We start from the raw sequence: 20811 nt of genomic DNA on the forward strand, positions 1-20811 counted from the left end.
GTGTTACATTGAGTGGATATCTTCTCACTATTTGCTAGTTGTTTGTTCTGTAAGTACACTTTTAATTTTCAACTTAATAAAACCGTTTAGAAATCATTTGATGATTGGCTGGAACAGTTAATTTAAAGTGTAATTCCGGTGAAAATTGACCCAAGGGTGTTTTTCTGCATTAAAACACATCAAATAAGCCGTGGAGACAGATTTACACTTTAACATAATCACTAAGGGGGGTGACTTTGCTTTTTAGTGGGGGTGACTTTGCTTTCTAGTGTTTAATTTAATGTTTGGTTCAAATACAACAACATGATGTCATACAGAGCTCATTGCACCTTTAAAGTTTAAAATTGTGCCAGCCATCTGTGTCAACCTTATTCCATCTCTGACTTTTTAGTCTGCTTTGTAACCAGTTTGCATATTTTTAAAATTATTTTGTAGAATTATTATATATTTTTGAATTATTATTATGTTATATTATACATTGGAATTATTTTGTTTTATTCTTAAATATATACATATATAGTTTTATATTTTCTATTTTCTATCTACAATTATAAATAAACCCATGTATTTTATTTTCCAGAGTGTTCTGTTGTTATTATGGTTTGGAGAAAGTTATTATAAATAAACCCATGTATTATAAATAAACCCATGTATTCTATTTTCCAGAGTGTTCTGTTGGGGAGAGTTCTAATCCCGTCTGGCAGACCACATACCACACTTGACACTAGTACAGCATAGTACACTTGCATAGTATAGTGCATAGTACACAACACAAATCCACCAAAAATTATTTTTGAAATAAGAAAAATATACAGAACAAATGTATGGAGCCCCTGAAGTGACATGGAGGAAAAAAAGGGGAAAAAAACTAGCTAAGGCCATGTTTAGATGGAAATGATGTGAAGAGAAAACGTAAAGTGGCCTTGCGTTCTAACTTTTTATTCCGCGTTTAGACAAGTGTTTTGGGGGGGGGGGGGGTCTGCGTGCATACAGTGATGAAAAAGTGTGTAAAATTCGATGTAGTAAGCACGCCAGGCGGCTAGGTGGTAGTGCACTGCCACACAAACGTAACGCTTTCTACAGGTTGTGAGCAATGTTCCCTCTAAGCTGTGTGTGCGCATGGCCGCGCAGGCCAGTCGAAGTGGCCGCACAATAGATTTTTCAGACCGCGCACATTTTTCAGGCCAACAATTTTTTTTCAGGGGTTAAAAATCAGAGCATCAAAGGCGACGTAGGCTAGGTAATAACCATTTAAAATACTGTATCCTTTAGGCTACTCTTGGCTAGTCTAGAGGAATACGCCTGGATTCAGTGGAAAATAGGGCGGGGGGAATGTCTCTGATTTCGAACAAAGTTTTTCAATAGCCAATCGCGGAGAGGTGGCAGACTTTGTGAGAGTATGCACATGTACTGGGTGTTTCATGAAAATACTGCCGACAGCGAACTAACAACCAAAACGATGGCGTTTAGTTTAGCTTTGTAGCCATTTCTGGTTAGCCTTTGCTTAGGCATATGAGACATAACTTCTGCAGAGGTTTAAAGCAACTGTTGTTACGAACTTCAGTTTCTTCAAAAAATCGACTCTAAACATGCTTAAATTAAGTTTGTATTGGCAGCTATTTCGCACTGGCTTCAGTACGGACTTTTGCCCATGAACACAACGGAAGTGAGATTAGTGGGCTCTGAAAGTAGCTGTTTTCCAGTTGTGAAGGTTTTGGCACAGAAGTTCGTTCAGCATGATGCAAACTTCTGGGTACTCAGATTAACTCTTGGCGGGCCCTGCTCCAGCAGTTGGAAATCCAGAGTTCTCGCGAGAGCACAATTTAAATTGTCTCTGCGAGACACTCTGCCAATAAGTTTTGATGCACGTTACTTTTACCCCTTACATCGCGAGGAACCAATCATATCGGTGTATCTGATATAGGCGGGCCAGAGGCGAGCTAAACAGATGACGACAACGCTGCAACGAATCAGTGAGTAAACATTGGTCGAAGTGTTATCCAATTGTGTCGAAGTCCGGAATCAGTCAGTAAACATTGGTCGTAGTGTTATCCAATAGTGTGCAGTGAGATTTTCAAATGCATGCTTGGTCCCGCCCCTCGAGTTGAGCCATTTTCATTATTTGTGGCCAGACTCTTAATCTTTCTAGATTAACAGGGTCTGGATTTTACAGGCTAACTGTAGGCTACCATGGCAAACAGAAAGGCAGAGCAGGTGCCCCAGAAAAAGGTCGGCCTAACGTTTAAACATGAGTGGCTAGATGAAATAGTCCAAACTGACACAAAAGATGGTCCAGAAAGGATAAAACGTTCAGACATATTTACATATGAAGAAAGGAGTGGCGTGATCTATGGAGTTACATTTGTTCCACTTTTATGAGCGAGCAGTAGCACAATTTGAGCGCAGAAAAATATTTTGAGCGAGCGAGCAAAATTACATTTTGAGAAAAAATTAAACTCGAGCACAAAAAAAATTGTAGTTGAGTAAACAGGAATCTATGTTGTGCTCCACAAATGTCTTTGCCTGTTTGCTAATTACAATACAGTATGTATGTGCAACATCAGCCCCCTTTCTTTCAGTTTCATTGTATGTGCTCACATAAACTGTTCCTCCGCTCGCTCAGGAGATCTCTGTCGCGCTCGCTCAACTTCATCTGTGTGCTCGCTCAAAACTGTCGACAGTGTTGCGTTTCTTCCACAATTGTCAACCAATCAGAAAATTCAGGGGAGATTAAGTGCTCATTGGCTGCTGAAGTCTACAACGCCTAGCGTCATTTACTAGTGTCAGTGGGAATCAGGAAAAAAGGTATTTATCATATTTATTTATAATATACTCATAATTAGGGCTGTCACTTTACGTTCGAAAATCGCACAATCGATTGGACCAACCAACACAAGTTTCGAAAACTAAAATAGGGAATCGATTTTAACCAAATATGTACACTATTCATTTTAAACGAATTAAACAAATGAAAAAGATAGATGTAACAAAACTCACAAACAAGCAGAAAAATAACAAAGAATTCCGAAGTGCAGTAATCATCATCAAAAATAAAATTCCCACCAATTTCACGCACCGGAAACAGCTGTTTCAATCGGCTGCTGTGCTGCTGGTGTTTTGCCAAAATATTGAGGAAAACGCGATCAACCTGTGCGACATGAGAGATACGAGTGATAGCAAAGTCCTTTTAGGCAAGCCCCTCCACTCGGCAGCCGTATACCAACGTTTTATGGGCACTCATCGGGCACAGTCTTTGAGTCGAACTGCGCGTGCGCAAGGCTTCACGACACCAATCTTGCTCCAGCAGCGAGATCACAACACATGATTGGCACGATGTCTTCACAACACACCACATGATTGGCTCAATGTATTCACATGTAGACGTTTTGCAGAGGAAGGGGTGGGATATGTGTAGACAACGGCCATATTGGCGTGACAAACTAGCCCCATGCATTTCTATGGAGTATTTTTTGAGTGCTGTGTCTCCACATTAGAAAGTCTCTGGTGATAGGCCCTAATAACTTGAGGAGTTCGAGATGGAAGCACTTTGGGGTTTAGAGAACAAAGCGGTATGCAAACTGTGCAGTCGTAAGTTCTACATAGGCAACATTTGTTTGACATTTCTAATTGTAAACGCAGCCACGTTAAAGCCTGCAGTAATGTTTTTCACCGATGTTATGGCAGTCCACTCTGCTTATTGTTTTTCGAGAATGTTGCACTCCTGTTTGTCATTGTGCATCTAAACTTCACGCCATTGATTAAATGCGTCTTCAAAGCCCCCTTTACGTTTATCCTAATGCCTGTTAGTTGTTCGTGGATTGGCCTATATTTGGCGTTGAAAATTGAAACGTCTTTAGACATGAAAAATCGATTTTACAATCGATTCAATGAAAAATGATGTCTCAAGAATCGAACAGGATTTTTTCACAAAAGCGACAGCCCTACTCATAATAGGCATAAGTATTTATCATAAATATGGGGATTGTTGGATTTACAACACAGTTACAACGTCTACTTAACTTTATGTGTTGAGAGACCAGCATGATTAACCTTAGCCTAACGTTAACATGGTAACCGTGTTGTAAATCCAACAATGCCCATATTTAATGTAAATGACTCTGTAATCTCTGACCCCTACTGATACCAGACAAGTTTAACTCATCCATTGTCAATGTAAAGCAATATTTCACAAAACTCAAAATTTGTAAATGGGAGAATAGCAACAATAGCAAAATAAAAAAAATGTATATGGAAAAAGAATGTAGACTATCTCAAATTGTCAAATAGGCTACTCACTTAAGTTACTTCAAAAGTGGAAAACACAAAAACTTCAGGTTACGACCGTAACCCCGGTTCTCTGAAATGGTGCATTCATGGCACTTCGGAATGACAAGGACCGCCCCCGTGGCTACTTTGTTTTTCCCACACCAAGTGTTCATTTGCTTTGCCGTCGTAATGTGTGACAAACACGGATGCCACAACAAAGGTTAAAACATACACTCACTAATCCTAAATAAACAACTGTATTTGCTTAAAATATAGTGTAAGACACTTGTGAAAGAAAGATGCAGCTTTCAAGTGACAACAACGGCAAATTCCCAAGTTCACATTAAAACTGTTGGACATGAAAGGCCACATGGACTACAAACGAACTACATTGTGACGACAAAAGTGATGATGAGCCCCTAACTGGGCCACTCTGTTAGCAAAATCTAGCCCCAGTTTCCGACCTCTGACTCACAATTACGTGACGTGAATGATGCGGAATGATGATGTTTTCACTGGGAAAAAGGGTTTTATGAAGCCCATGAACGCTAGGATAGCATGAGTGAGATATCTCACATATGGGGTATGCCTCCCCGCGTATCCCTCAGAAGCACTTTCTCACTACGCCAGCCATGATTGGCTGGCCACGTCTGATGCAAGGCGCACAAAGGCAGTCCCTTATATACTGTAATAGCTAACGTTGGAGAAGACGGACGCAAAGACCTCCCCGATGCGAAAAGAGTTAAGAGTTAAGAGTTCTCTACCAAGTTAATTAATTCTGTATATCGGGACCCCTTACAGCATGTTATTCTGTTTGTCCCCCATGTTGTCAGTCATTTAAGTAGGCAATAGGCATGCATTTATAGCAAAAAAAGGGAAATGCAGTTCAGTTTAAAAAGAGGCCGACCTGTTAAATTTGTCGTACTACATTCATGGGTTTTGGAAATGATGGTGGGTAGTTTGCTATGTTACAGTTGATTCCATTGTTGCGAGGTCGGCTTCATGTCAGTTCAATCATCGTTTACGTTGATATGGGACGCTGGTTACATTTATTTTCAGATCTACAGGAGCCACAATGTACAGAATTAATAGCCCTCTGCCAGTCAATCAGAAAATAGTATTTCTTGTCTCTTGGGGATACATTTTCAATATGCCTTGTAGTTTCTTTTAAAAGTTGGTATACCATGATTATTGTGTGGGTATTTATGATTTTCAAATTACTAATTACCTGTATTTTAATTATATACTTTTTTCACATCAGTATTTTGTATTTTATTTTGTTACATTTTATGAGCCAGTGTTGTAGTTTGTAACAGAATAGTTTGTGCTGCATTTGTGCCCACCTTTCCATTCACACATGCTATATATTGTTTTTTTTTAGCAGAGTCTAGGCTACCCAGATCCACCACCATTTCATGTATTAATACTTCCATTGTTTGATTTTGACAAAAAGTGAATTATAAAATTCTTATATTTTGACATGCATCTCACCACAGCAAGCTGACAGCTCATACATACCTTCATGTGTGTGTAGGCAGATTGTCCTGAATCTGCCAATATAATTACCATGGTGGAGGGATACTCTCTGAGCAAATGTGAACAATATCTGGTGTGTGCTTTATGGAAATAAATGTCATTTTTTATTTAGTGATGAAAAAGTGTGATTTATTTCAAACAAACATGCAATATTTACATAAGTCAAGTACAATGTAAGAGGGGACAAAAAGAAGGAACTACATACAACAATTACACCATGGACAGCTGATGATTTAGAAGGCTGTTAATTACCATGCTGGCTGATGTGTATGCCGTGTTGGAGCTGACATTACAGAAAAGAGAAATAAACAATAAATGGTTTTAAATAACTTACACAACTTTTCACATACACTACACATACACACACACAGAGACTTACGCACAGACACACACACACACCTATACCATCCCCCACAAAGTCACAGGTTTGGTGCACATAAATGTTATACTGTACTGTTAAACTATATTATATATTATATAGCCTTTTTTTGACTTTGTTTGGTTGCACTTTGGTCAACTGATGTTGTGTATGAAAGTGTTATGAATGAATTGAGAATAATATTGACATTGAAAAGACGCTTGATTTCTGCAAACGAGTAGTGACTCGACATCTATGTTAGTGGTTCTACGTCCGTTTTTTAATCAAAGCTTTTGTGTATGGCTTCATTCAGTCTTAATTCAGCAGTTTGTTACAAACAATATATTATTGTCTGCCCTACAAATGTAGGTTTATAGCCATTTCCCCTATTCGCCTAGAAGGTTCTGCTTTCGTGAGTCCAACTTCCTCCTGCAAGTCTCCACCCCTACACTATGCAAATGAACCCAGTTGAGTATAACATCTGTGGTCCTTGTGGCAGCACAACCACTTTCCATCCCACTGCACTCGAGGCAACATGGAGGTGAAGGTGAGCATTCTACTGCCCCTCTGCATTCTATTACACTACCTGCATTCTATTACACTACCAAGTTGCTGAAATCTGCAAACTGTCCTGGCATGAGTGGTCTTCTGACTTTCTTTTCTCTGTGAAGGATACGCCTGTCAATGGTGGTGTCTCCATCCTTCATACAGTGAGGGATGGGAAGCATTACTATGAAGTCGAGACTGTTCTTAAGGATAAGAAAGCCAAGAAAGGATTTTTTATGAGGTAAGTGAACCGAGGTCTCTCTGACGGCTAGACTACCCATACATGTGTCTCCACATCTGGTCATGTCACACATAATCATAAGAAAAAGCTGACCTGGGAAAAAATCATATGTCACATTTGACAAGAAAGCAGACCATTGTCGCAAACCGTTGCCATGTTTATGGTTTTAGCAGTAATTGTGATATGTGTTTGTGCACACCCAGGAGAGGAGATAAACTTCTGAAGATTAATGGCTTAGACTTGCAAGATTTATCTCCAGAGATGTTTGCGGAAAAGTTGTCTGAAGGCAGTCCCATGCTGGTATGTTTTCACACCTTCAATGTGTCTTCAGCTTTCAAATCACTTTGTTTCGGAACATGTTTGTTTTGTTCTGGAAGTGAAACCACAGTGTTGCAAGTACTGACATCAAAACTTACAATGGTTCATATGCTTTGGTGCTCTGAAGCTCATTTCGGGTGTTAACTACTGTACTTGGGTGTTAATTACTCTATCGGGATAATTGGGCTCTATCGATCAGGCATTTTGGTCCTAATGGGAAACAAAGGTGTGCGAACATAAGAGTGCTTCTGTTCCCTGGGTGCTTGACTAAGATCATTATCACTGAGTTATAATTTTTTAATCAGGAAAAGTCTTACAGCTAAAAGTAAATTGATTCTGACCCATGGATTATGTGTATGTGTGTCATGTCATCCTGTGTCTGATCATGTGGTGCTTTGTGATTGTCTACATCTCCGATCAGCTACATCTCCGATTTGCCTCCCACCTCGTGTAATGTAATGTAGAGAACAAAACATATTCAATGAAATCTGTAGAATTTTAAGTTTTGAATAATGTCCATGGCCCCCCTCCTGGAACCTCATGCCACCCCAGGAAAAAATCTCTAGATCCGCCCCTGGATGGTGATTAACAAAATGTAAAACTCATGAGGATTAACTGAGTTAATATTTTTGTAAATATGTTATTATATCTTTCCATGGGACAACACTGAAATAACACTTTGCTACAATGTAAAGTAGTGAGTGTACAGCTTATATAACAGTGTTCATGTGCTGTCTCCTCAAAATAACTCACACAGCCATTAATGTCTAAACCGCTGGCACCAAAAGTGAGTACACCCCTAAGTGAAAATGTCCAAATTGTCCCTAAAGTGTTAATATTTTATGTGGTCACCATTATTTTCCAGCAGTGCCTTAACCCTCTTGGCCATGGAATTCACCAGAGCTTCGCAGGTTGCCACTGGAATCCTCTTCCACTCCATTGCGACATCATGGAGCAGGTGGATGTTAGAGACCTTGCACTCCTCACCTTCCATTTGAGGATGCCCCACAGATGCTCAATAGGGTTTAGGTCTGGAATAATGCTTGGCCAGTCCATCACCTTTACCCTCAGCTTCTTTAGCGAGGCAGTGGTCATCTTGGAGGTGTGTTTGGGGTCGTTATCATTCTGGAATACTGCCCTATGGCCCAGTTTCCGAGGGAGGGGATCATGTTCTGCTTCAGTATGTCACAGTACATGTTGGCATTCATGGTTCCCTCAATGAACTGTAGCTCCCCAGTGCAGCACTAATGCAGCCCCAGACCACGACACTCCCACCACCATTCTTGACTGTAGGCAAGACACATGTCTTTGTACTCATTACCCGGACGGACGGACGGACGGACACACGCACGCACGCGCACACACACACACCTGAATCAAAAAAGTTTATCTTGGTCTCATCAGACCACAGGACATGGTTACAGTTATCCATGTCCTTAGTCTCCTTGTCTTCAGCAAACTGTTTGCAGGCTTTCTTGTGCATCATCTTTAGAAGAGGCTTCCTTCTGGGACGACAGCCATGCAGACCAATTTGATGCAGTGTGCGGTGTATGATCTGAGCTTGTCAGGGCCGGTGAGGCCAGGTGAGTTACTGTGGAACCAAAAGTAGACTCAGGAAGCAGAGAGTATAATTAGTGGGTTTTAATGTCAGAACACAGGAATCGGCAGCCAGGCAGAGTGACTTGACAAAACAGTGTAAACTCAAAAAAATCCAAAAACCGCAGAGGTACAGGCAGGTTTCAGTCAAAATCCAACGTGGCAAGACAGGCAGAGTTCGGTACACAAAAATAAATCACGCTGAAAGGCCTATATGATTCTAACTGTCTCACTAAATTGCATTATCCACACTCAATTCTCACTGGTATCTGCTAGACAACAAGTACCAAAACATGATTAGTTCATAGATTTCACATGTAAAATTCATTTTATACAACCCCACCCCCATCTTGCCTGTTCATAATTCTGAGAAATTCTTGAATTGTGTGCATGTGTGCGTGTACAAGTTTATGTTTATGGGTGTGTGTGTGTGTGTATGCGCAGGTGTATGATCTGAGCTTGTCAGGGCCGGTGAGGCCAGGTGAGTTACTGTGGAACCAAAAGTAGACTCAGGAAGCAGAGAGTATAATTAGTGGGTTTTAATGTCAGAACACAGGAATCGGCAGCCAGGCAGAGTGACTTGACAAAACAGTGTAAACTCAAAAAAATCCAAAAACCGCAGAGGTACAGGCAGGTTTCAGTCAAAATCCAACGTGGCAAGACAGGCAGAGTTCGGTACACAAAAATAAATCACGCTTGAAAGGCCTATATGATTCTAACTGTCTCAATTAAATTGCATTATCCACACTCAATTCTCACTGGTATCTGCTAGACAACAAGTACCAAAACATGATTAGTTCATAGATTTCACATGTAAAATTCATTTTATACAACCCCACCCCCATCTTGCCTGTTCATAATTCTGAGAAATTCTTGAATTGTGTGCATGTGTGCGTGTACAAGTTTATGTTTATGGGTGTGTGTGTGTGTGTATGTGCGTGCTTGTGTGTTTGCCTGCGTATGTGTGTTTGTGCATGTGCATGCATGCGTACATATGTCTACTGTGTGAGTATGTGTCATAATGATGATTACTGTAAATGTACGTGTGTGCGTGTGTATCTGTTTATGCACATGTGTGCACATGGAATGGGTTAACATGACCCCTGGAGGCAAACATACGGAAAAAATTGGTCATCCTAGGCCCTACGGTTCTCAAGATATTTGTGTCTGATATGTGTCTGCCCTACCCTCCTTTCGGGGGGTCCAGTACAGCGGGGGGGGGGGGGGGCTACAGATCAAAACGAAAAACGATGGTTCCATGCTATCCATGTGGGGTTACATGCCCACCAAGTTCGCGGTACCCCGGTCTTTCAGTGTCCCGGGAATCCTTTTGTTGGTGTAACGGTCACTAAATGTACACATAAATGATTTTATTGTAAGGCCCCCCATGAACGAAAGTTCACAAAACTTGGCATGCATTCGGAGGGTGTCATAATGATCCTACACTTTCAATTTCGTGCAGTTTTGACCATGTCAGCCAGAGATATTGTGATGACTATATTGTAATTTTTAACTTGGTGGCGCTATACATGAAATAAGTGGTAATGGGATGGGTTGACATGCCCCCTTAAGACCAACATACAAAAAAAAGGTGGACCTCTTAGGCCCTACGGTTCTCGAGATATTCACAGAAAACTGTCTCCGACCACCTACAGGCCAGTTGGTGTATAGTAACATAAATTAATTTATTGTGTGGCCCCCCATGAACGGAATTCGACGAAACTTGGTGTGAATTCAGAGGGTGTCATAATGATCCTACACTTCCAATTTCGTACAGTTTTGACTATGTTAGGTCACAGATACCTGCGATTACAACACCTCATTTTTACTTTTTGTGTTTAACTAGGTGGCGTTATACATGAAATGAGTGGTTATGGAATGGGTTGACATGGCCCCTTGAGATCAACATACAATAAAAAATGGTCCTCCTAAACCTTACGGTTCTCGAGATATTCACAGAAAACTGTGTCTGCCCTACCCTCCTTTCGGGGGGTGCAGTCCAGCGGGGGGGGCTACAGATCAAAACGAAAAACGATGGTTCCATGCTATCCATATTGGGTTACATGCCCACCAAGTTTCTACCCCGGTCTTTCAGTGTCCCGGGAATCCTTGACGGAAATTTGGACATGCGAAAAAGGAAAAAAAAAAAAAAAAAAAATCTGACTAAACCTATATGACCGCCGCTTCGCTGCGTGGCGGTCATAATAAGTCCCAACAGGGAGAACAGAACAGGTTTTGCTTCGACCTGAAGGGACTTATTTTCTGATAATTACCCGCGGACAATACTTTATCCCGCTTATTACACGGCTACTTGCCAAAACAAGAAAAGAAACCTAACACAATGAAAATCAATGAAAAATATTAACTCAGTTTATCCTCATGAGTTTTACCTTTTGTTGATCACCGTCCACTCTCCGCATTGGACTCTCTATCTCTCTCTCACACACACACACACTCACACACACACACTTTGCGTGTAACACACTGGTACCAGAGAATGTCTAATAAGAAGAGAACCGCCACTCTCGGAAAACTTCCGGTTTCTGAACTGGTTGCAGTTCCTTTTCTGGTTCCACATGAGGGCGCTCACGAATAAGTGCAGAATGCATGGAGGTCTATGGAGCTGTACCCCTCAAATAATATATAATTTTGCCCAGAAATTTGAATGTTGCATGCGAAAGAGGGGGCAGAGAAAATACACACCGCTGAGTATTATATTTTTTGAGTCACTTATTTGATCTAAAAAGCCTTTCAAATGCATCAATGATGTCATTCATTAGCAGAAAGCTAGTGTGTTGTGGGCAACAATGACCCAACCTGTAAGAAATCGAAAGGACGTAAGTGCTCTTTCATTCAACTTTTGACCTATAATCCATATTGAGCTTGCAGAAACCAGAACTCAAATCTTCGATTTTTCAACGCCAACCAGGTGAAAGAGACACATTTAGCCGTCTAGCTCAATAGACCCCCATTGTGTTTGCACTTATTCGTGATCACCCCTAGCGGAAGTACAACAGATTGCAGGTACAATGGAGTTAATAGGGAGTGATCCGGCTCTCCGTAAACGGGCTCTGCTGGTACTCAGATAGTTTTGTCTCAACATGGTGTGTGTGAGAAAGGACATTTTGCATGTGTGTGTATTGTGCGTGTGTGTGTGAGACAGAGACAGAGAGAGACAATATCAGTGAATGTGGGAACTTTATTTGTAAGTGTGTGCATATGTGTTTGTGTGGGTGTGGGTGGTTGTGAATGTGTTTGTGAGAGTCAATGTGCATACAGTAGATGTGTGTGTGTGTTGTTGTGAATGTGTTTGTGAGAGAGTCAATGTGCATAAATGTGTGTGTGTGTGTGTGAGAGAGAGATAGATAGAGAGAGAAAAGAGTGTCCAATGTTGAAGGTGGACAGTGAGCAACATGTAAAACTCATGAGGACAACATAACTAGTGTCAAGCCTAGAAACTACCTCCAACTACAGGAGGTGCAGCATAGCACTCTCTGCGGGCATATCTCCAGACCAGAGATTGGCTTCTGCTACAAAATCCATCACTATGTCCTTGAGTGTGGATAGAAACAAGGAGAACATGATTATGCACCAGTCACACCAGATCCCATTGCACCAGACTACCTTCTGAAGTTTGTCAGCTGCAACTGTGCAGGTGTCTGTGACACTCTCAGGTGCTGCTGTAAAAAGCAAGGAGTCAAGTGTATTTCAGCTTGTTGGAACTGTCATGGTAACTCTTGCCAGAACATCAACCAGCCAGAAGATAGCAGGAGTGAGGGAGTGCAGGGGAGTTGAGGGATGAGGTTTGTTAAATTTTAAACTTATTAAGGAAGTTTTGTTTTGTAATTGTTCAATAAAACCACTTGTTATGGATTTTGTTATGGACTTGGAGTCATGTTTACTCAAAACTAATGGCTGGGATAGATTCAGCTCCCCTAAAAACCCCTAGTTAGACATCTCAAAAGCTAATATTGGTCAACAAAATGTTTTCATTATTTTTCGCCCAGTCCCTCTGGGCACCCCAAACTTGATGGGCTCTCCAGGTGTTTCCCCGAGGATTTGGCCGTAGATAAATTGGGAGGTGTTACTAGACACCTATAGGAACACATAGTAAAAAAAGCTTTTTATTTTGCAGATTGGCGAAAAAAAAGCCTAACTTTCCCTAACTACCACTTAATTACCATTTTATTCCTCTTCTCCTGTTCAGTGAGACTCCTGCAGAAATCCTGCAGGTCAGTGTCTTGAGCAGCAACAGAGCATCCTCTGGAGCAGTGAGAGGTGACTGGAAGCTTCTCAAGAGCGTGAAAAGCTCATTCATCTTCTCCTCCAAAGTGTCCATCCGCTGCTATATGCGGCTAATAGATGCTAACATGGCTATGGAGGCGTTTTTGATGGTGTTTTTGTTGTTGTACATTAATGCCGTCTACAAATGTAAGTTCGGGAGAAGCGGTGTATGACGGGATCCTGCACAGTTGACTCTTGCACAATCCCACGAAACACTTCAGGACCCTGGTCAGAGACCTCGCCAAACATGTTTTTCTATCGCATGTCTTTATGCAAATCTCGGATCCTGAACTAGTGAATGGAGGTTACAGTGCAACCAGAGGGGAACATTTCAGTTGGTTGGGTCTTTTAACATTTAGGGGACGTTAAGCTTCTGCATAATCCAGAGGGAACATTCCCTAAACATTAGGTTTTGGTTTGGTTCAAACTAACCTTTAGAGAACCATAGGCTAATGTTCCCTAAACATTCTGTGTTAGTAGGGTTAAGTCACTTTTTGTGGGTTGTGTATGTATTGATTATGGTGTTTGTACTGTCCTGCTAGACATTGCACCAGCCCAGCCCTGACCACTCTGAGAAGCCACATCAGACACCAGGTGCCCTCTGTCCAGTCAAGAAGGAAGACTATGTCCTGGACTTCTGTCTGAACACATCCAGAGACCCAGACGTTTGTAGTAGTGATGAAAATCTCCAGGTGGAAGATGATTGTGACCAGGAGGACGACATCCTGCTGCTGGTGGAGATGGTGGACACCAACATGTCTGTAGTGAGAGGAAGGGGCTGTGCCCATGGGGAGACCTGCGAGGACTGTGGTGGCACCGATTGCAACCTAGATGAAGTGGTTATGACGTCCAGAAGGGTCTCCTTAGGTTAGAATTATGCCTTTTCCCTGACTTTTCACAAGTTGCCTAAATAACACAGTATTCTACATTCTTCCAGCAACATATTCTTTTTGTAAGTGCTCCATGTAGCAGATTTATTTTTGCCTGCCTAAAGCAATTGACATGTCAGTGAGACAAGGAGGTAGAATTAAAGATAGATCATTTCAAGGTCCTTCCTCAGCTTTAATTATGTAGTCTCAGAAATACATTTGTACAGTTGAAGGACTTGGGGCAGTGTACAACACCTTGGTACAATTGGTGGACTTGTGTCTGAATAGTTCAGGGGCCGGTTTCTTACGAAAAGCTCCTTACGTCCAACTTACAAGGCACTGTCCATCCTGAAGATGCTGAATTGGTTGACATTGATTGCTCAGAAATAGATTTTTCACTTTACGCGGCGGTGCATGGCAGCATTATGAAAGACAGTGCGTTCTTTCCACATACACAAAACATTGTTTAAATATTGCCTCCAGTAACATTAATTTTATCATGGATAAAGAAGAAATGAAATGATGTACCCATTAATTAACAGTTTTCATGAAGTCTGGAGGTGGAAGCGATCAGCAATCTGCTGGTATAACCAGCTATACCACCCTTACAAATTTACTCGTTAGGCAATCCTTCATCACTCCATATCAAGAACATATTTGAATAATTTTAATATAATTTCATATTAGTATTGTTTTAAAATCACAGCTGTTTGACCAGCAGCCTCTTTTAATTACTGCTGTAAATAAGTATTTTGTGTCACTGGTTAACGTTATCAATAAAAGCAACCCCCCACATAAAACATTGTAGAAGATGGAAGAGAAAAATATAAGAAAGAAGAGAATAAAGCTTTTTATGTTCAAATGCATGCGCATCTTATTATTTGAGAAACTATTTTCTTAATTAGCCTACTGTACTTACATAAAATCCTTTTTATCTATTTTTGAGTTGCATGCACAACGGAGATTTCTAAAGATTGTATAGGCTACAGTGGTGGTGACTAGCGTCGCAAGCCGAAACATTACTACCAACGAACAACATACAAAAAAGACATTCATAGCAAAGTATCTTTTGGGAAATAAGTGAAAATGTTAAGGTAGAGGTTACGAACTACGTAGCGTTAAGAAGGCTTCGGGAAACCAGCCCCTGATCTTTGAAGAAATATGCCTGGATGATATCGGGGTCAGTTTGGGACAACTTATGCATGGCTATGCAAATGCATGGAGAGCTTAAAGTTACCCATGGGTCATAGTTTGTAGGGGCACTCATTCAATCCAGCTGCTGTCATCAACTTCAGAATGGTATGACATCTTTAATGAACAAATACAGCCACATGGTTTTGTTTTCACTGAGTGCAGCCCATAGACCACGCTTTATGACAAAAGGAAATGTCGAGACACTTTCAAGAACACAGCACTGAGATTAGTCCTATCTTCTCTTCACCTAATTGTCATTAAAACAGAATGGAGACCCATTCAGCAGCAGAGGTTGTTTGGAATGTAAGGAAACTTAAGCTTCATTCTGTGTTTTTCAGTGGCGAGGGGCATTTCTGATTTTCTACATGATAAAATACAAGAGAACATTGCCTTGGAGGGTCTTCTGAGTCGTTTGTATGTCAACCCTGTTGGCGATCAGACGCGACTGAAAACAAATCCAGGTAAGAAGTAACACTACTGAGAGGTCTCATCAGTCTTTCACCTTTAACAGTAATATATATATACAGAGCCCACTGTCACAGAATCTGATAATTTTTTAACAGAGATGGTATGTAGAAAAGCTAACACGTGAAGCCAATTAAAATATGGGCTTTTTTGCTTTTTGTTGGTAAGCAAAAATTACGATCTACTACTACCAGTCCAACCATGTGGACGGCTCCTCTAAAGGAGTACCTGTTGTCTTGAACTTCTCGGGGACTGACAAGTTCATCCGATGCTCCAGACATCCAGACAGCCTTGAGGCGATAATAAATGTAACGGTAGGTACCATAATCATGTGTCAAATGGTTGCTTGGACAGCTGTGTGTAGTAGGCACTGAGCTCTGTCACTGTCACAATGCATTCATGAGACTAATGGCCATTAGTATCTAGAGTCTTACTGCTTGTGAAATCATACATGTTCAGACAGGCTCAGTCCCTGCCTCAGTCATTGCAAGCGCCTCTGATTGATTAATCACCACTATGTGGATACTGTTTTTAGAATTGATTTAGATTAAGTGTTAGTTACTATAATTTGTATTTTTGTATATTTAGTATATTCCTTATCTTCTACTGTCTTTATTGCTTAGTTGCGTTTTTATATTATATACTTTAATTACTTTTTCTGCTGTTAAAGAATGTGTATGTGTTGTCTGTATGCTGCTGAGACCTTGAATTTCCCCTGGGGATCAATAAAGTATCTATCTATCTATGTGTATTTTATCATAGCCATACGAAAAGAGCAAACTGAAATGCATCTCCAAGGAGGACCACGAAAGCTTGGCCTTTGTCTTCTACATGAAAGGGGGACGGGCCAGAGAGCGTATCTTCGAGTCTGCACACTGTGAGGGGTTTTTCATTCATTCCAACAACAGGGCGATAACAGCAACAAGACAAAATATGGATGATACCTTCTACTTTATCATCCATGGTAAGTCATGCTGATTTGAGATCTGTTGTTTAACAGGTGACATTCACACAGAACACATATTGTTCTGTCACAATTAATATGACTGTTATCATTGCAGTAGTGAGTAGATATGGACATTATCCTGTGCTTTGATTTGCAATATAGATATAATATGCCTAGTTTACCTATAGATACAGTACATATGATCTAAATTTCATCTACATGTTGTTTTATGGGAAGTCAGCAGGAACCCTACATACCTATTGTTAATTGTACAAGCTTTTACTGTACACTATTATGTATGACTTATTATGATGTTAGGACTTTCTGAGATGCCCCAAATAAACGCATGTGTTTAAATATTATCCTTCCTAATGTTTGACGTATGTATGTACAGTGTCTTGCAAAAGTACTCAATACATTTGAAAGCTATCACAATTTTCTGGATAATTCAACATAATTGCATATATTTAGGTAGTATCAGTAGGCTACTACTTCGTCTGTAATGCTTTAACAATGTAAAGTTAAAATACTTCCTCCTATACCTACTCCAGTGTTTCCCAAGCTGTGTGTTGGCCCACTGGTATTTTTTGCTTTGCACTAAATAATCATTGACAATTTATTCAAAATTATTATAAGCAAATCTAAATCCACATAATATTTAACACATTCATCCATCTTTCTTGATACCATTAGTGATCAAGGATTGTTACACTCTCGTGCAACCAATAGCCAATCACACCTCAAACACGACATGACAACACAACCAACAGCCAATCACACCTCAAACATGGCACGACAACACAGCAACAGAAACAGAAACAGACAGATAATAGGCTACAATAATGCTATAGGTTCACAGTTTCCTGACATCCTACGCCAAAATATCTGACTTCTTTGGCAGCAGGGGGCAGTAAAAGCAGCAAGTAAAAGCGTTATGGCTTTTATATGCTTAATACCATGGTGGGGTTCTGTGAGATTTTCTCATAGGCAATAGTGTGTTGCAAGAGAAAAAAGTTTGGGAAACACTGTGTTACCTAACAAATTAACATTGTGAAACACTGCTGTACCTAACACACGAACATTGGACAGAAACACTGCTGTACCTAACACATTAACATTGGGAAACACTGCGCTACCTAACACATTAAAGGAGAATTATGCAGTTTTTTTTAGCTTAATTTACCTTAACTTAACAGCTTCGGAGTCATTGGAAATGTTATATGACTTTTTTCTGGGGTGAATGGTGGCCGTCTCGCTTCCCTCTAGCGCCTGTGAGCGGATAAACCAGCCTTGCAACTTTCTCAGGGGCCGTTTATACGAGAACGATTGCGAAGGAAGACGACAAAATATTTTATCATAAGTGCCTTTCGTTTACACGGCGACCCGCCATCGGGGCTTGAAGACGCAAAAATCTGAAGACTCCTTCCAGAGTGTAGAGTTTTGAAGACGACCCGGGTTGCGTCTCCGTCTAAACGGCTAAACCAAAGATCCTTGATTACGTCTCTGGCTAAACTGTCAAATTAGAATGTCTGCGCGTTACGTACCGGGGTTCTATCACACCATCACCCAGCGGTCTAGAATGCATATCCAATCAAATATCACATACTATTGCGTCTTCATATAAACAAAGATTTCCCCCTGAGAATGCTCGTCTAAACGCGAATAAAAAAATGAAGACGAGAAGCCACTTCTGCGTCTTCTCTTTTCATCGTCACCGTATAAACGTAGCCTCAGACACAGAAAGTCTCGCGGTCTTGCGATGTAACAAATTGTTTTACTGCACTACACACATACACACCAGGCACCGGCTACAACAAGGTAGTGATGGAGTTTCTCAGTCATTCGTCATGGCAGAGCCAGGGAAAACAAGCAGAAAGCGAGTAAACCGTTGTCGGAGGAACAGGGAAAGCGGAATTAACACATTAACACATCCCATTAACATTGGGAATATTCCCTCAGCCCTCAGGGTCTCAGTGATGGCTAGGGTCTTTGTGGCCTCTCTAAGGGCCCGTCCCAATACCTTCCCTTCCCCTAGATTTTTGGCCTAACCCTCGTTTTTGCGTGTGAACGTGTAGGGGTAGGGTGTCCCATTAGTTTAGAGAGTAAGGGGTAGTGCTATTTCCCCCTTAAAATCAACCCTCCAAATATAGCTAGGACCGATGCAGGCTTAAAACATTGCGAGCCGGCCAAATTTTTCAAGCAAGATGGCTGACACCGCTGGAAAGGAACAATTGCATTGCTCATATATTTTTGCAAATAAGCATATTAAAATTTCGAAATATGTTGGAATATGTTAGTTTGATGCACATCCAAAGGACTGTCGAGTTTTGAACACTAATGTTAGAAAATATCTCACAAAGCTATCTGACGATGTTCATGATATCTGCCAAGTGCTTTGAGAGAGTCTGCCCATCAAATAACGTTATATATCTGATCTGGGTAGTTTCATCAATATTTAGGATGTGTGTTCTGGCGTTCACATGAACACAAATATCTCTGTTGATTAACCAGACATAGATAAACCAACACAGCCCACACAACAGTCAACACAACCACTGGAACCTGGATTTTCCTGGATGCACCTGGATTTTAGTAGTAGGCTACTACCGGTAGAGACGTTGACGAGGAGAGCACGTTCACTATGCTAATTTGTATATAGTGGTGTCCCATTTCATAGGGAAAGATCTTCACCCCCACTTGCCTCGTCGAGGGGACTTTACTGTCCAAGTGGAAGTTTTAAGAGGGGAGAAATGACTACATGATCAGTTTTTGGTAGTTCTTCATTATGTCATCTTATGGTCGAACTGGCACCTCTGTAACATTTTGTGTAAAATTGGAACACAGACATCCCTACTGTAGAGTGACCAGACATCCCCACTCATCGCTATAGTGACCAGACATCCCCACTCATCCCTACTGTAGAGTGACCAGACATCTCCACTCATCGCTATAGTGTCCAGACATCCCCACTCATCCCTACTGTAGAGTGACCAGACATCCCCACTCATCGCTATAGTGTCCAGACATCCCCACTGTAGAATGACCAGCCATCCCTACTCATCGCTACTGTAGAGTGACCAGACATCCCCATTTTCCAAGAACAGTCCCCGGTCAAAATACATTAAAAAAAACAGTTCTGTCCCCCATTTTGTAGATAAAAACATTAGACATTTGAATGATATTGACAGTTGAACTGGACATTCCATGGTTTTTCATCTCAGAAATTTGGTCACTTTACCCTACTGCCATATTTCACAGTATGGGCTTTTTGGAGGCATGACCAGTGCTAGATCACAAAGCACTTTGAGGGTTGGCCAAAATGTTTTATTTGGGTCTCATCTGACCAAAACCTTTCCTTGTGTCTTAAATGGATTTCTCTTGTGCTTTGTAGCTAACTCCATGCATGTGTCTATGTGGATGTTAAGCATTGGCATCTCTCTCTCCATAGAGGGCACATTTATGCAGAGTTGTTGAGACTCCTACAGTCCAGCTGATACACCTACAGACCAGCTCCAGCCAGCAAGCATCCTAGATTTCCCACAGTGATGGCTAGGGTCTTTGTGTCCTCTCTAAGCATCCTAGATTTCCCACAGTGATGGCTAGGGTCTTTGTGTCCTCTCTAAGCATCCTAGATTTCCCACAGTGATGGCTAGGGTCTTTGTGTCCTCTCTTACCTGATACCTTCCTCAGGCCTTTTAGTCATCTCCACTAAGCATCTTGGTGGTTTCCATGATGCAGTTTCTCCTTTCCCACAATAATGCTTAATGGGACAAACAAACTCTTGGTAAAACATACGTGGCAGAGAGGCTACGCCGGGCAAGTAACTGAAGTTTTCCATTCGCGAGCGTCTACTGCAACAATTAGGTTCTAATGTAATCTAATGTAATGTAATGATCAAAAAAATGTATAAGTATAAGTATATATACTCTTTTGATCCCGTGAGGGAAATTTGGTCTCTGCATTTAACCCAATCCGTGAATTAGTGAAACACAGCACACAGTGAGGTGAAGCACACACTAATCCCGGCGCAGTGAGCTGCCTGCAACCACAGCGGGTTTCTTACAGGTAAGTAACAATGTTTAAACCTGTATGGGCAAACAGACGGTGTTCTATTGGACACGTGGAATGGAAACAGAAAACTAATAACTAAGTTATAAATGTATGTTCACAATTATGCCTTATATATTTTAAA

At 41.0% G+C, this 20811-nt stretch overlaps 1 protein-coding gene across 2 annotated transcripts; it reads left to right on the forward strand.

The window, feature by feature from the left end:
- The first annotated feature begins 6685 nt into the window (after positions 1 to 6685).
- Positions 6686 to 20456, forward strand: il1fma (interleukin-1 family member A). Of its 2 annotated transcripts, XM_048234668.1 has the most exons (9): positions 6686 to 6707; positions 6832 to 6947; positions 7151 to 7247; positions 8134 to 8223; positions 13688 to 14012; positions 15547 to 15669; positions 15842 to 15987; positions 16436 to 16637; positions 20068 to 20456. In XM_048234668.1, the coding sequence occupies exons 1-9, from the start codon at positions 6696 to 6698 to the stop codon at positions 20091 to 20093; spliced, it is 1137 nt and encodes a 378-aa protein (XP_048090625.1). In that variant the 5' UTR covers positions 6686 to 6695; the 3' UTR covers positions 20094 to 20456. The 2 variants fall into 2 exon arrangements, with proteins under 2 accessions (XP_048090625.1, XP_048090627.1); XM_048234670.1 differs by lacking the exon at positions 8134 to 8223.
- The last annotated feature ends 355 nt before the right edge of the window (positions 20457 to 20811 follow it).

The sequence above is a fragment of the Alosa alosa genome, chromosome 23 (assembly GCF_017589495.1).
Source record: "Alosa alosa isolate M-15738 ecotype Scorff River chromosome 23, AALO_Geno_1.1, whole genome shotgun sequence".
Lineage (NCBI taxonomy): Eukaryota > Metazoa > Chordata > Actinopteri > Clupeiformes > Clupeidae > Alosa > Alosa alosa.

Bases quoted from the DNA above. Each gene is read 5' to 3' on its own strand.
- il1fma (XM_048234668.1), top strand. The intron at 6,948-7,150 runs GTAAGTGAACCG...GTGCACACCCAG, and splicing joins AAGAAAGGATTTTTTATGAG to GAGAGGAGATAAACTTCTGA. The intron at 14,013-15,546 runs GTTAGAATTATG...TGTGTTTTTCAG, and splicing joins GTCCAGAAGGGTCTCCTTAG to TGGCGAGGGGCATTTCTGAT.